Below are 14334 nucleotides of genomic sequence, written 5' to 3' on the forward strand. Positions count from 1 at the left end.
GATTTATCTTGCCTTTAAAATAAAATTAATTTTATTCTTTCCGTTACTAATTTCATCAAATTTATCACTTATTAGACGGATTGATTCAAATTGACTTGAATTTTTTTTTAAAAAAAAATCATATTCCTTATTTTAATTCAATAATCCAACCCGTTCTCCCAAATCTCCTATGCTCATTTACTCATTCTCCCAAATGGCTTCACTAGTTCAATTCCTTCCTCTCTTCGCTTTCTTTTTCTTGATTTCTTTCTCTGTTTCTCATGGACCCTTTTTACCAAAAATAATTGAGGTTCTATATACACAATTATTCCCAAAATATGTCTGAAATAAATAACTTTTTCCCCAAATAAAAAAAGAATTGAAAAACTTGTTTGGAACCTTCCTTCTTTGGTGCACGGGTAAAACCCACCAAAAGGATTGAGAATTTTACCTCCTTCAACTTTGGATCATAAGGAGCAGCATATCGATTGCCTTGACTCTTAAATGGTAGGATTAGCACTTCCACAATTGCATACATTTGCCCGTGTGTGAAATGTATACAAAGGAATTGAACTAGTGAATCCATTTGGGGGAATGGGTTGAGTTATGGAATTAAAATAGATTTTTTTTAAAAATAATTTGGTTCAATTTGGATTAATCCGTAAATTTGATAAAATTAATAATGAGAGGGGTAAAATAAACTTTATTTTAAGGATAAATAAATCAAAATTAGAGGGTATTTTTGATCCTTTTTTTTTAAAAAAAGCTGGTCAATTCATTTGTCATTTTTAATTAATTTGAGAACTGAGAGATGTTTTCGGCGAAATGGTCTCCAGCAATTTATTTAAAGGGAAAACTGAAAGGAAAGAGATTTATGTATGGATAAAATAATGGAAGAAGAGGATTCTTTTCATTCAAATACTGATGCAATCATTTACCCTATCTCTGATGTTTCACAAAGCTTGTTGTCAGATCCCAACATTGCCTCGTCGCCTTCGACGAGTGCTGACGACCAACAGCAGCAGCCGCACCAGTGGACTACTGCTGCGGCTGCTGCTGTAGGTTACAGTAACGATGATTTGAGTGTGTCTGTATCTGTATCAAGTGCATGTTCCAGGATTAGTTACAAACAAATTGACAAGGACCAGATTGATGTTTCAAAAGCAAAGGAACGAGTCCAATTACCCAAAGACTTCACTTCTTCAAGAAGTCGCATTAAGGTACACAAAAATAGTTAAACTATTACGATTGTTAGTTTAACATGTAATTACAAATACTTTTTTTGTAAAAGAGAATATAAAAATATACAATTTATTAACGCGATACTTTAAGATATTGAGCTTACTTAACTAGGTGCATATGCAAGGGGTTGCTGTTGGACGATCGGTTGACTTGACTGTATTAAGAGGTTATGATGAACTTATCAGTGTAGTTGAAGAGATATTTGATATCAAGGGAGAACTTAGCCCTAGAATCAAATGGCAACTTGTCTACAGGGATGATGAGGGTGACATGATGCTTGTGGGGGATTACCCGTGGCCGTTAGTCTCTTTTGCTCTTTTAATGACCCGAACTTATAATCTTTAGAATTGAAAACGCGATAACTTACCATTTAATTTCTTTTTATTGCAGGGAGTTTTGTGAGATGGTGAGGAAGTTATATATATATTCGAGGGAAGAAGTGAAAAAGAAATATTCTTGACGCAAGTTATAAATTTGGTGATCTAAAAAAAAATATAGTACTACGATTTGTTACATCAATTTATCGCCATGAAGAAAACCATTCTTGATCTTGAATACTTGAAATGTGTATAAACATATGCTTAAATATAACTTGTAAAGTATAGTAAGTGCTTACAGTAAACTAAACTTTTATCATTAGAAGGTGAAACAAAACAGAGTGTTTGTCCATTGAGAAAGTATTTCATAAATCATCTATCAGTTGGCTAAAATGTGCTTCTAATACTACTAATATGATTTTGATATAGTTGATACACTTCATCTTCCCATTTAAGGAGGGAGCGCGAATTTCAGGCTATTGGTATGAGATACTATCCGTCAAACAAAGTGTTTCCTTTCCATTTCCAATTCTACAGAGCTTGTGTCATCACTTCCCTTGTACTTGTACCACCTAGCACATATTATGAAATACACAACATTCATGATTCCCAGCGCGGTAATTAAGAAATAGAAGTAATCCAATTTCCCCTTGTTAAGGTCTTCGGGTAGCCAATTGCCTGTTTTCGCCTTTCCTGTTGTGTTGTGCACAATATAGATCAATAAACTGTTCAAGTAACTCGAAGCAGCCATTCCCAAGAAGAGGAAAGACCCTGCTATGCTTCTCATATTTTCTGGGAACTGTTTGTAGTAGAATTCCACTTGTCCAATCGCGCAAAATGCCTCTGCAAGTCCTGCTAAGGATAACTGAGGAACCAACCATAAAGCTGACATGGAAGAAACTAGTCCTCTTTCTGAATGTAGCCCTAATGCTGGATTTGTGAAAACTAGGTTTCTCCTTCGTTTCTCGATGAATGCAGATACGAGGGATGACAGAACAGTGAGGAATATGCCAAATCCCATTCTTTGAAGGATTGTTATGCCACCTTCTTTTCCAGTGATTCTTCGGAGTAATGGCACGACTATACGGTCATATATGGGTATCCAGAGAGTGAGACTTAACATGGAGAAAATAGTGTAAGTTGCTGCTGGAATTTGGAAGTTGCTGGTGCCAACATGTCTGTTTGATTGAAGGGCTTGGTAGACAACAAATTGTTGCTGCTCAACTATTGCAACATGATATATAATTGCTGCAGCCCAAATAGGAATTACTCTAATAACACATTTAGCTTCTTGCACTTGCTGCAGACTGCATAGGTTCCATGGATTTACTGCTGATCCATCTGATTTGATTTGGTCTTCTGGTGTTACTATTGCAGCCTTGTCAAGAAACCTTGTATCGTAGTTTATTTAAAATAGCTAGTTAAATCGTACACAATCTGTTTCAATATATCTATCTAATTTTATCTTTGATATCAAAACTAAAGATGTGTTGATCAGAATATATGTGTAAAGAGGCCTTTTCTTTTAAACGAACTACTAAAAAAGTAAGAACATGTAGAGTAATAGACAAAAGAAAAAAATTTACTATTAATGATTAAATTAGGTCAGCTAATATGGCTTTTTCTATATAACATATATGATATGTACTTTAGTATTAAGACATTGACCAACTTCCTAGTCCATGCACCCAATACCATGAAATATCTTCTATGCTATGGTTTTTTTCTCTTTGCTAATCTGACACCTGTGAATACAAGGGCCTACCATGTGATTACACATATTGGTTTAAATGATAGTGAAAGCCACTAAATTGTGTTTCTTAGTTGTGTACGTAACCATATGTGAATAGTGGATAGTTGAAAATTGGCACCAACACTACACCATGTATTTCACACTAAGTCAGCTAAAATGGAGATGACAAAGGTAAAACAAAGTCTTCATATTTGGCTAGAAAAGGTTCATTCCTTCTAATTTAGTAGTATTCACAATGTAGTTTTAGAGCTTTGTAAAAGTCGTGTGTAGGAGGAGAATATGTGAGACATGTGTGTTACGTTAATACTTGTGCGCACCTTTTTGTAATCCGAGTGAAATGTGAGGTTATTTCTTTCAATATTTTATATTATACTTTCATATTTATGTAGTGAATTATGGACGTAAGTTCGATTGATCGAACCACATTAAATGTTCGTGTCTTTTGGTATATTTCTCTTCTGTCTTCTCACTCATAATCTTTCAAGATTTGCTTTCTTAGCTTTTGCATCACACCTAATTAATTATTTCGAATAGTAACAAAATGATTCAAGGCCATTTCAGGAAACTATAGGTTTAAAACTATTTCACTTCCCAAAAAAGAGAAGATATTGAAGTAATTATTCTGTTTATAAAAAAGTTGTGGTTTGAGTGACAATTGATTCTGGTAAGTCATGTAAAATGAAACATGAAACTAACTAAAGAAAACAGGTGTAATAAAATGCTGACAATTCATGCTTTTTTTTAAATTCCATCCTAATTATAGTTGCCATGTTAAATTTTCAGGCCAAGATCACAGTTTTAAAGTTGATTGGCATATCTAGAAAAAGCTTAACTGCACTAATATAAATAACAAATCAGGTCCATAAATTACTAATTAAATTAATGGAGTCATATAGCAGACACTATGAAGATTAGTTATACCTAATGAACATGCAATATGCATAGTGTACTAACATGTGCCCTGCTGAATATTCAAGAACCTATTTCATGAGGAATGACAGTTACTCTGTGTCAATCCAATGAAGATGTAAGAGATTGAATCACAATTAACTATTAATAAAAGCAATACTAGTACTAGTTTGATCATTTTTATTACCTGAATTGATGAGTGTAAGGCAGCTTGGAATTGATGGACTTGAGAGGAGTGTAATTGAAGAGTGATTTCCAAGGTTGCTCTGGTAACTTTAGCCTTCTTTTCTTGATAGAAACGACCACGACTTGTGCTATACTTGTCAACGGACTTCCCTCTGGTTTCACTTTTACATAAATTTTAGTGCCACCAAAGAAGAGGAAACATGAAATCAACATGAACATTGCAGGAATGGCTAATCCGATGGACCAGCTTATGTCGGATTGCACATAAACCACAAGTGTCACAGACACCATTTGTGCAAATGTTAAGGTGAAAAAGTACCAATTAAAAAAACTATTGATACCCCTTTTACCAGACTCTGTATTAGGATTGAATTGGTCTGCACCAAAGGCTAAGTTACATGGCCTAATCCCAGCTGCTCCTATAATCAGTAGCCCGAATCCACTCAACAAAAAAGCCATTTGCCATCCTGTTGGTCCTATACATTGACTGATATCTTTAGATTCACAGTGAGGAGGATGCAATTTCTTGAATACTGCTGTTAATGTTATCACAAACAACCCCTACAAACAAGAAAAAAAAAAAAAACTAAATCAAACATTTCAAGATCAATTTTCTTTTTTTGCTTCCAACTTTTGGTTCTAATTCGTACCAGAAATGAAGTAATGGATGAAAATCCCAAAGTCTTGTAACGACCGAAATAAGTATCCGATAAGAAAGCTCCAATCAAAGTGGCGAAATTTGTTGTTCCATTGAAAATATTGATCAGAGTAACAGCTGAGATATGCTTCAAGTTGAAAACTGATGTGAGGTATATCAACAAGTTGGACAGTGTCCCAATTGCTCCAAGTTTCTCAAAAGTTTCATTTCCTATAATAATGCGAATTGTTTAACTCAAGTCTTAAAATCTACAAGATAGCTAGAAACAAGAAAATCGCTTACCAATGATAAATGGCATGGCTTTCACTCCTCTGTAGTTAATTGCAGGCTCTTTCTCACTATCCTCATCTCTAAAACTTGTTATTTTCTTTTCCATTGCTTCTATACTATTTGTGACTCTATCCTTAACTGCTGCTTTATATACTCCTTGGGAAGCTGAAATGGAGCATAAAGTAGCAGCAGGTACAGTTACAGATAAATAAAAACTGGTTGCTACTTTTTAACCAACCACAATCCTAATTTATTTTTTCTGCTACTTTTCCTCAGATCTAGCTCTAGAAGGCACTCACTTTGTTGTACGTTATACTCTCTTCGTCTCAAAATAAGTGTGATTTTATATTCAATAAAAAATCATTAAAATGCGATTATGCACCTTTGTTAAATAAGTATCTCTTGAAAAATTGAACACGATTGAGAAGATACTATACTTTGGAAGAAAACATACAAACTTTTTTTTTTTTCTTGAACTACTAAAATAAGCACTTATTTGGAGATAATTTGATTTTGCCAAAGTAACACTTATTTTGAAACGAAAATAGTATTATTATTTTTTAATTATAAGGGTGAATCTTGCGGGTTTATAAATAATAATACAAATTCTAATCAAACAGCAACTATTTTAACTTGTACTAATGATAGATGTAAAGTTTAATTCAAAGACGTGCAGTCAACCCCGCGCTTAATGATTTTCTAAAGATAATGAAACAAGTAGGGACGATGTTGATATAGATACACCCTTCAGTGAAGGATGTCATATTGATACTAACATATACACTACAAAAAATTTATCTTTTTTGTATGTGGATGGATTATATTTTATTTAAAACCAAATTTTAAACTTCATACCACTTGAAAATAAATATTAATATGAATAGGAATGGTAAATCAGAGAGTTAATCGTTAAATATATATTTATATCTTTTAAAAAATAACTATCAATTATTTTCTTTTTGTACGTGAATTGTTACGTAGTGAGGTAATCAAATTCCATTTGTTAACTTTCTTTCTCTATCTAATTCGTGTCAAAGACGTCAGTGATACAAATATCTCCACCATAATCTTATATTAAATGATTGACTGTAAATAAGGGAGTGATTGGCAGATCCAATTATACCAATAAAGTCTCCAATTTGGTCGAGTGAACATCTAAATCAGACAAGGGAGTAGGGACACACAAAATGCTCAGACTGGAAATCACTTTGGTTGTCGTTTTTGAGTTTGGTTCGTGGACAAAATTATTCCATAAAATTTATATGGTATTTGATCGAAGTAGAAGTTTAATTTCAAACTTAATTCTAAAATATTTATTGGATGGGTTGTTATTGCTGATCCTAGTATATTAACCTTATTTTTGTGAATTAAACTAGAGGATATGCTTAGTTGAAAAAAAATATTTTCGAAAAGTGAGTGAGTTTATTAGTCCACTAACTCATGCAGCTAGCACACATAAGGTTGCGTTTTAGTGGGGTTTTTTTTTTTTTGGATAAAACTGTTAAAGAATGATAAAAGTCTCACGTTGGTGGTTAATGAGATGTATTAGATTTCTTATAAGACTTGGGCAATCCTCCTAGCTTTTGATGTGTGAGTTAGGTCAACACCTAATTTAATATGGTATCAGTGGCACCAGATGCTAAGCACTGGGGGTGAGGTAGGGTGTCAAAAAATGACAAAAGTCTCTGAGATAGATTGACTTCTTATAAGACTTGAACAATCCTTCTCCATTTAAGCTAGCTTTTTGGATTTGAGTTAGCCTAAAGACCTAATTTTACAAGTTTTAGATCCTATGCTATCTATAGCGGGTTCACGAAGGACCTCCAGCGATGTACTAGAGGAAATCAAAGTGCGGATGATGTCAATTCCTCGTGGCCTTATAGGCTGGCCACACGTGCTATAATAACACTGAGATGATTTCAAGTCCGCATGATCATATGAACTGGGTTACACACGTGCTACAATAATAGGGGATGATACCAAGTCTGCATGGCTCAATGAGTTTGGCCATACAAGTGCCACAATAACAGTGGGATGATGTCAAGTCTGCATGACCTTATGGGCTAGGCCGCACACATGCTACAATAATAGTAGGCCTAGGGTCATATGGCTACACACGTACTACAATAACAATGCAGATGATGTTAAGTTTGCATGGATCGATGAGTTGGGCCATACATGTGCCACAATAACAGTGGGATGATGTCAAGTCTGTGTGGCCCTATGGGTTGGGCCGCACATGTACTACAATAATGGTGGACATAGGGTCATACGACCACACATATGCTACAATAACAGTTGGGACGATGTCAAGTCTGCATGGCCCTATGGGCTGGGTCACACACGTGCTACAATAACAGTGTGGGATGATGTCAAGTCTTCATGGCCCTATGGACTGGGCCACATACGTGCTACAATAACAGTGGGCATATGGTCATACAACCACACACGTGCTACAATAACAGTGGGGATGAATTTGTCAAGCTCGCACAGCCCTATAGACTGGGCCACATATGTGCTACAATAACAATGAAGATCATGTCAAGTCCGCATGGTCCTATGGGATGCGCCACACAGTGCTACAATAACAATCATAGTACACGTGCTACAATAACAATTATAGTGGGAAGCAAAGTTGTAACGTGATAGATTTATTTGAAAATAGCTCCCCAACAAATAATGAAGTCGGTCTCAACCAACCGACCCAGACTCCTTTTTCCATGTGATTTTTTCATTACAATTATAGCCTCTAATATTTTCATTACAATTATAGTCTCTAAATAGACAACGAATTACGAATAATTTTCTCCTTTCTCCATAATATCCTCTTTAGATCCGTGTAGGTTTGTAGGTTGATGCAGTTTTATCTTTTCATAATGTTTAAGAATTTATTGACGTATAGCAATTGATAATGTGAAATATTTCTTAAACGGTTAGCGTATTTTAAATCAATTATAGCAAGTCAGTATTACAATATTCTTAGGTTACCAAAAAGCTCAAAATAGTCTCTCTTTTCTTTTATTTCTTTTTTTAAGACTTATGGCCATTTTTGAAATTTCATATGAAGCACTAATAATTTCTTATTTTTGTAATATTAATGCACTTTTAATTTGGTCCTTTCTCAAGTCTTTATCTATTTTTTAATATTGATTTTGTTCACAATTTTATACATAGAATATTTAATCGTCTTTTTAAATATATTTAGTAGAAAAAATAACTTCATGAGAGAGGACGTGAGAAGAAGTACACCTTGTTATGTTTAGTAGAAATATTATTGCAGCTAAATTCAAGAGATTAATCACGTTGATTTAATGTGTAAAAGTTTAAAAAAATTCTTACAACGTCATATGTCAAGGTATTCTTAATTTAGCTGCAAACAATTTTCTATTGTACAGAACTAGGTGTTCTTCTTCTTGTAAAAATTTTTTCTATTAAATATATATAAAAAGATGATTGAACATTTCATATATAAAACATGGACAACATCAACACTAAAAAATGGGGAAAAAATTGTGGGAGGAGCAAACCTGTATCTAGAACAACTTTAAATCTTAATCCATAAATAAGAGACTATTTTGAGTTTTTTCTCTTACAAGTTGTAATAAGTCATCTCAAACCTGATAATATAACTGATTGTACAACGTCCACCTTAAAAGTTAAACTAAGTTTGATTATGATACTTTACTTCTTTTTTTAGATGGTAAATTTCTTTTAGAGATCATAATATCTTAGTAGTGTATATATGTAAATTTTTTCATAAAAGTTATACTTTAAGTAGTTAAAAGTATAAATCTAATTTCAGATTTAATTTTAAAATATTTACTTAATATGTTTTTGTTATTATCGATATTATTGAACTCTAGATTATTCACCTCATCTTGTGTATCAAACTAAGAATATGTTCAAGTGGGAAAGAAAATAGGAGTTCCTTAGTTCTACTCATGCAGCACAGGTAAGTTGCGTCTTAGTTCTTTTTTCTGCTAGACAAGTTCTGGATCTATATACAAATAGGATTATTTCTTTTTTTAGGTTTGTGTAAGTTTATAGGTCGATTCAATTTTGTCTTTTCGTAACATTTAAAAATTTAACTTATATCAATTGATAGCGTTAGTGTATTTTAATTAGTTGATTATAGCAAGTCATTATAACAAACAATTTTTTAGGTTACCAAATTTAAATTAACAGGTTGTATAGGTCATGATAACGTAAATAATTGTACAATTTGCATCCACCTAAGAAGTTAAACTAGGTTTGAATATGATATTTTACTTCTTTGCTTAAAAAGTTTATACTGCCAAAATTCACTTTCATTTTTTCTCAAATATTTGTTTGAGTAATTTGAGTATGGATATTTACGTAGAGAGACAACAAATTGCATGTAGAGTATAGTTTATATGATACGTAACAGATTTAATACAGTAATACATTTGTCCCAACAAACAAATAATTTGAATATTCTTTAGAAAAGTACATAGAACTTCCATTATCCAATTAATTAAATACATACCATTAAGGAGTAGTATTAGTCAACTAAACTAAAAAATTGCAAGTTGCACTTTTGATATTTCAAGTAGCACATTGGGCTTCATTTAAGGTTGTGGTCCCAAATTGGTAACAGTACTTTATTGCTTTTGTATTCATATTTAAAATGTTATTTTCTGTTGAGCATTGTCTGGAATTGTTCTAGAAAGAATCTTTAGTCAAATAGTCGGTCAGATTCATCAATCATGTTTAGTTGAAGTAATTAAATGATAATTATTTAATTATTTTTTAATTGTTATTTTAGATTAATTCTTTGTCAAACATAAAATGATGAAGAATAACAAAAGTGCTCCCCCAATTAATTAAAACTACTAATTATTAAATTTGGAACACAAATCTCAGAAAAATACTGATGAAAGATGACTAGCTTAACTATTGGGCCAGGGTTCTTCGGACCTTGGGTCATTGGGCCCTAACTTCTGTATTTCGTCATGCATGCGTCATGGTGAGATTCGTACAGCTCCTATTTTGGGTGATTTTTAATTTTTGCCTTTCAAATTTATGATTTTAATTTTTTTTTATCCTTCAACATTTGAAATAATAAAAAAATGATCAAAAACATCATTGACATAAAAAAAAAAAAAAGATAATTGTATATAATAACAAACTAATAATCTAAAATAAATGGAGTAGCTACTATTTGATTTAATTGTATCTCATAGCAAAAGTTTGCCAAAGTTTGCCAGTCGTCTCTCTCCTAAAACTCTCGCTCGTCACTCTCCCATTCTCGCTCACCTCTCGCTTTTTACAACATAAATGTATAAATTATGTTTCTATTTTATATAAACGAGAGAAAATTGTATATACACATGCAAAAACATATATCTTTGTGTTATACACTTAATTATACAATTTACAAACATCTTACTTCGATTCAATTGTATACAAATGCAAATTTTATACAAATAATGCAGCAAAAAAGGCCAGCAAATTATACAATTGCAGTGAGATACAATTTTCTCTCGCTTTATACAATAGAAGTGTATAAATTATGTTTCTGTTTGTATGAAGCGCGACAAAAACATATATCTTCTTCCTATACACTTATAATTATCAATATACAAACATTTTACTTCAATTAAATTGTATGCAAAGCAAAATTTATACACATATTGCGCATTATACAATTGCAGTGAAATAGGCCAGCGAATTATACAATTTAGGTGAGCGAATCATACAATTGTATATATATAGCGAGGTCAGTGAATTATACAATTTAGGCCAGTAAATTATAAATTGTATATGTATAGCGAGGCCAGCGAATTATACAGTTGTATATGTATAGCAAATGATACAGTTATATGTTTTCTATGGAGCACAATTATGTAAACTTTATAATAGCATACAAATATAATTTTTTTATTTGCTATATGTGAAATATACCCAAAATAATATAAGACATTAGTCGATGTTTTCATATCATAATATAGTACAAGGTACTATGTCTTACAACACATAACAAGTTAATGATAGTTATGCCAGCAATTGGGTGCAGTTTAGAAAAAAGTTACGAGGTATAACTTAGTTCCTATCGGACATAACTTATTCTATAGGATTTGATAAGATAAAAGTTCTCTAAACTTATTCCGAGTATATTACTTAGAATTTAAAATTACATATTTTAAAGCCTTTTACCTTAATATTGAGACTTCTTAACATGAATCCATATTTAATCAAATTCAATGTGAGTATTAGAAATCAGATTGAAAAAAAAAACTATTTTGATCATTAAGTATGGCCAATCGTAGTCTCATGAGTGAAATTTGGTATCACATTAATCAAGTATACATTGCCATGGCTGAATTTATATGTATTTTTATTTAGAAGAAGAGAAGAGAAAATGCTTAATCAAACTAGAGGTTTTGTGGATTGTAATTTATCCATGGGGACTTGAAGATTTTGATCATTTTTTGTTCCTTTATACTTGTACCATTTGGCACACAGTAGAAAGTAACCAAAATCTAAAACCTCCAATGCAGCAACTAAGTAGTAAAAGTAATCCAATTTCCCCTTGTTTAGATCCTCTGCTAACCAATTCTCTGTATCTGATATTCTTGTTGTCTTGTGAACTATTGTTATCAACAAGCTACTCATGTAATTAGCCAATGCGAATCCACAAAACAGGAATGAACCTGCAAAGCTCCTCATGTTTTCGGGGAATTGCTTGTAGAAAAACTCAACTTGTGCTATAATAGTGAATGCTTCAGAAAGCCCTGCAAGTGCTAGTTGAGGTATCAGCCAATTAGCAGACATTGCTGAAATTCCGCCTCGTCTTGGTTCAATGCCTAGTGTTGGATGCCTAAGAGCTATGTCCCTTCGGCGTGTCTCCACTACAGCTGATACTAGCATGGTGAGAACTGCAATTACTAATCCGATCCCCATTTTTTGGAGGACGGTTATGCCAGCTTCTTTTTTGGTGATTTTTCGGAGAAATGGAACGATTATTCTGTCATAGATAGGTATCCAAATGGACAAACTCAACATGGAGAACACCGAGTAAGATGCTGCTGGGATCTTGAACTCACTGCCACTGAAAATACGCCTGTCGCTTTGCAGCGCTTGAAAGACTAGATAAGTTTGCATTTGGACTAAAACAACATAGTATACCAAACCTGCTGTCCATATTGGAAATACTCTTACAACACATTTCACTTCTTCCACTTGTTGGATGCTGCAAAGTCTCCATGGATTAGCTGCTGATCCATCTTCGTTTGTTTTGTCTTCGGGGCTTAAAATAGACGCTTTATTCAGGAACCTGTACAACCATAATTCTATCTTCTTTTAGTCTCAACTCCACAAAAGAAAAAATACGAAAAAAGGTCAAATGCTAAGAGGATCATTCATTATTATTACCTAAATTGATCAGTGTAAGGAAGTTCAGAGTTGATACTCTTGATGGAAACATGATTGAACAAGGTATTCTGTGGTTGTTCTGGTAACTTTAAGCGCTTTTTCTTAATTGCAGCTACGAGCACTTGCACCAAACTTGTCAAGGGACTACCCTCGGGTAAAATATGGACATAAATTTTGGTACCAACGAAGAAGAAAACGCATGACAAGAACATTAGAAATGTGGGAATAGCCAATCCTATAGCCCAACTCATATTCGACTGAATATAGACAATGACAGTCAATGATATCATCATGGCAAAAGTGAAAGTGAAGTAGTACCAATTAAAGAAGCTGTTAATTCCCCTTCTTCCTGATTCTGTATTGGGATTAAATTGATCTGCCCCAAAAGCTAAATTGCATGGCCTAATACCACTAGCACCTACTACTAGAAAACCAAATCCACACAGTAAGAAAGCCAATTGTCCTGTAGTTGGTTCAAGGCAAATGCTATTTTCTGCAGTTCCACAATGAAGAGGATGCAGTTTTGAGATCGCAGCTGTGAGCGTCAAAAACAACATCCCCTGTTTACACACAAAAAGAAAATCAAATTTTTTCCATGAATTGCAACATATAATGTAAGCATGTTATGTTTTTTCTTTTTGTACCGTGAAAGAAGATATAGAAGCAATTCCCAATGTCTTGTATCGACCTAAATAAGTGTCACATAAGAACGCACCAAGCAGCGTACCAAAATTGCAAGTACCATTGAAGACATTAACGAGATTAGTAGCATTAATTGACTTCATATGGAATACAGTGGTTAAGTAAACCAAGAGATTCGATGAGGTTCCAAGCGTTCCCAGCTTCTCAAAGGTTTCATTTCCTGCTAAGTCAAATTTTAATAAGAGGCCTAAACTAAACGTGAGTAGTACAACTTGAAATTGGAATCCATTTACCTATAATGAAAGGCATCGCCTTAATTCCTCCATACTTGTGTTCCTCTTTTACATGTACCTTATCCACTTCCATAGCTTCTCGTGGTGAAGTCTATAAAATTGATCCGATTTTTTTTTTTCCAGCTCTTCTAACTATAGTTTTAGTTGGGCAAATCTAAGAATGTACGAGAGGACAATTGATTTTCTTAGTTTGTTACTAGAGCTGAAGATAATAAGGAAGGTCATTTATATAAGGATTTGGCTATACGTCAAGTTGAAGTAGTTTCTCAAAATTCTTCATCTCTATCATTATTGGAGGACTATTATCGACATCATACATTTATTTTTTTGGCGTTGTCCTAGCCACATTTTGTACGGTGTGCGATATTTCACTTTTTTGGTTTATAGGCAAATTATTTTAATTTTTTCATGTTCGATTAATTAAATATTTTAAAATATTATTTTTCTTTAATTCGTGAAAAATGACTTCTGATTCTTATCATACACCTTAATGTAACACCTGATTTCTGCTCTTTCAAATACACATCGACAGATTGTGCACCTGTCCGACATATAATCTATGTTTTCTAAAACAAAAATTATGATATATATATATATAAATTGTTCTAATACAGTAGTACTTCATATGCAATTAAATATAGTATCTCCATCATCAATCAGTAGATTGCGCATGTTAATAAGTACATGAGT

The 14334-nt window shown here is 33.0% G+C and overlaps 3 protein-coding genes across 3 annotated transcripts; 1 reads left to right on the forward strand and 2 right to left on the reverse strand.

The window, feature by feature from the left end:
* Positions 1-727: 727 nt before the first annotated feature.
* On the forward strand, positions 728-3074 carry LOC101250590 (auxin response factor 11). Its single transcript, XM_004236473.5, has 3 exons — positions 728-1199; positions 1333-1520; positions 1612-3074. Exons 1-3 carry the CDS (start codon positions 858-860, stop codon positions 1679-1681), a joined length of 600 nt encoding a protein of 199 aa, XP_004236521.2. The 5' UTR covers positions 728-857; the 3' UTR covers positions 1682-3074.
* LOC101267693 (protein NRT1/ PTR FAMILY 2.11-like) lies at positions 1786-5768 on the reverse strand. The gene is made up of 4 exons (NM_001346310.1): positions 5327-5768; positions 5037-5254; positions 4388-4947; positions 1786-2929 (listed from the first exon to the last, which is right to left on the reverse strand). The coding sequence occupies exons 1-4, from the start codon at positions 5418-5420 to the stop codon at positions 2038-2040; spliced, it is 1764 nt and encodes a 587-aa protein (NP_001333239.1). The 5' UTR covers positions 5421-5768; the 3' UTR covers positions 1786-2037.
* Positions 5769-11609: 5841 nt separating this feature from the next.
* LOC101267393 (protein NRT1/ PTR FAMILY 2.11) lies at positions 11610-13946 on the reverse strand. Its single transcript, XM_004236130.4, has 4 exons — positions 13645-13946; positions 13354-13571; positions 12710-13269; positions 11610-12611 (listed from the first exon to the last, which is right to left on the reverse strand). Exons 1-4 carry the CDS (start codon positions 13715-13717, stop codon positions 11705-11707), a joined length of 1758 nt encoding a protein of 585 aa, XP_004236178.1. The 5' UTR covers positions 13718-13946; the 3' UTR covers positions 11610-11704.
* Positions 13947-14334: the final 388 nt, after the last annotated feature.

The sequence above is a fragment of the Solanum lycopersicum genome, chromosome 3 (genome assembly GCF_036512215.1).
Source record: "Solanum lycopersicum chromosome 3, SLM_r2.1".
NCBI lineage: Eukaryota > Viridiplantae > Streptophyta > Magnoliopsida > Solanales > Solanaceae > Solanum > Solanum lycopersicum.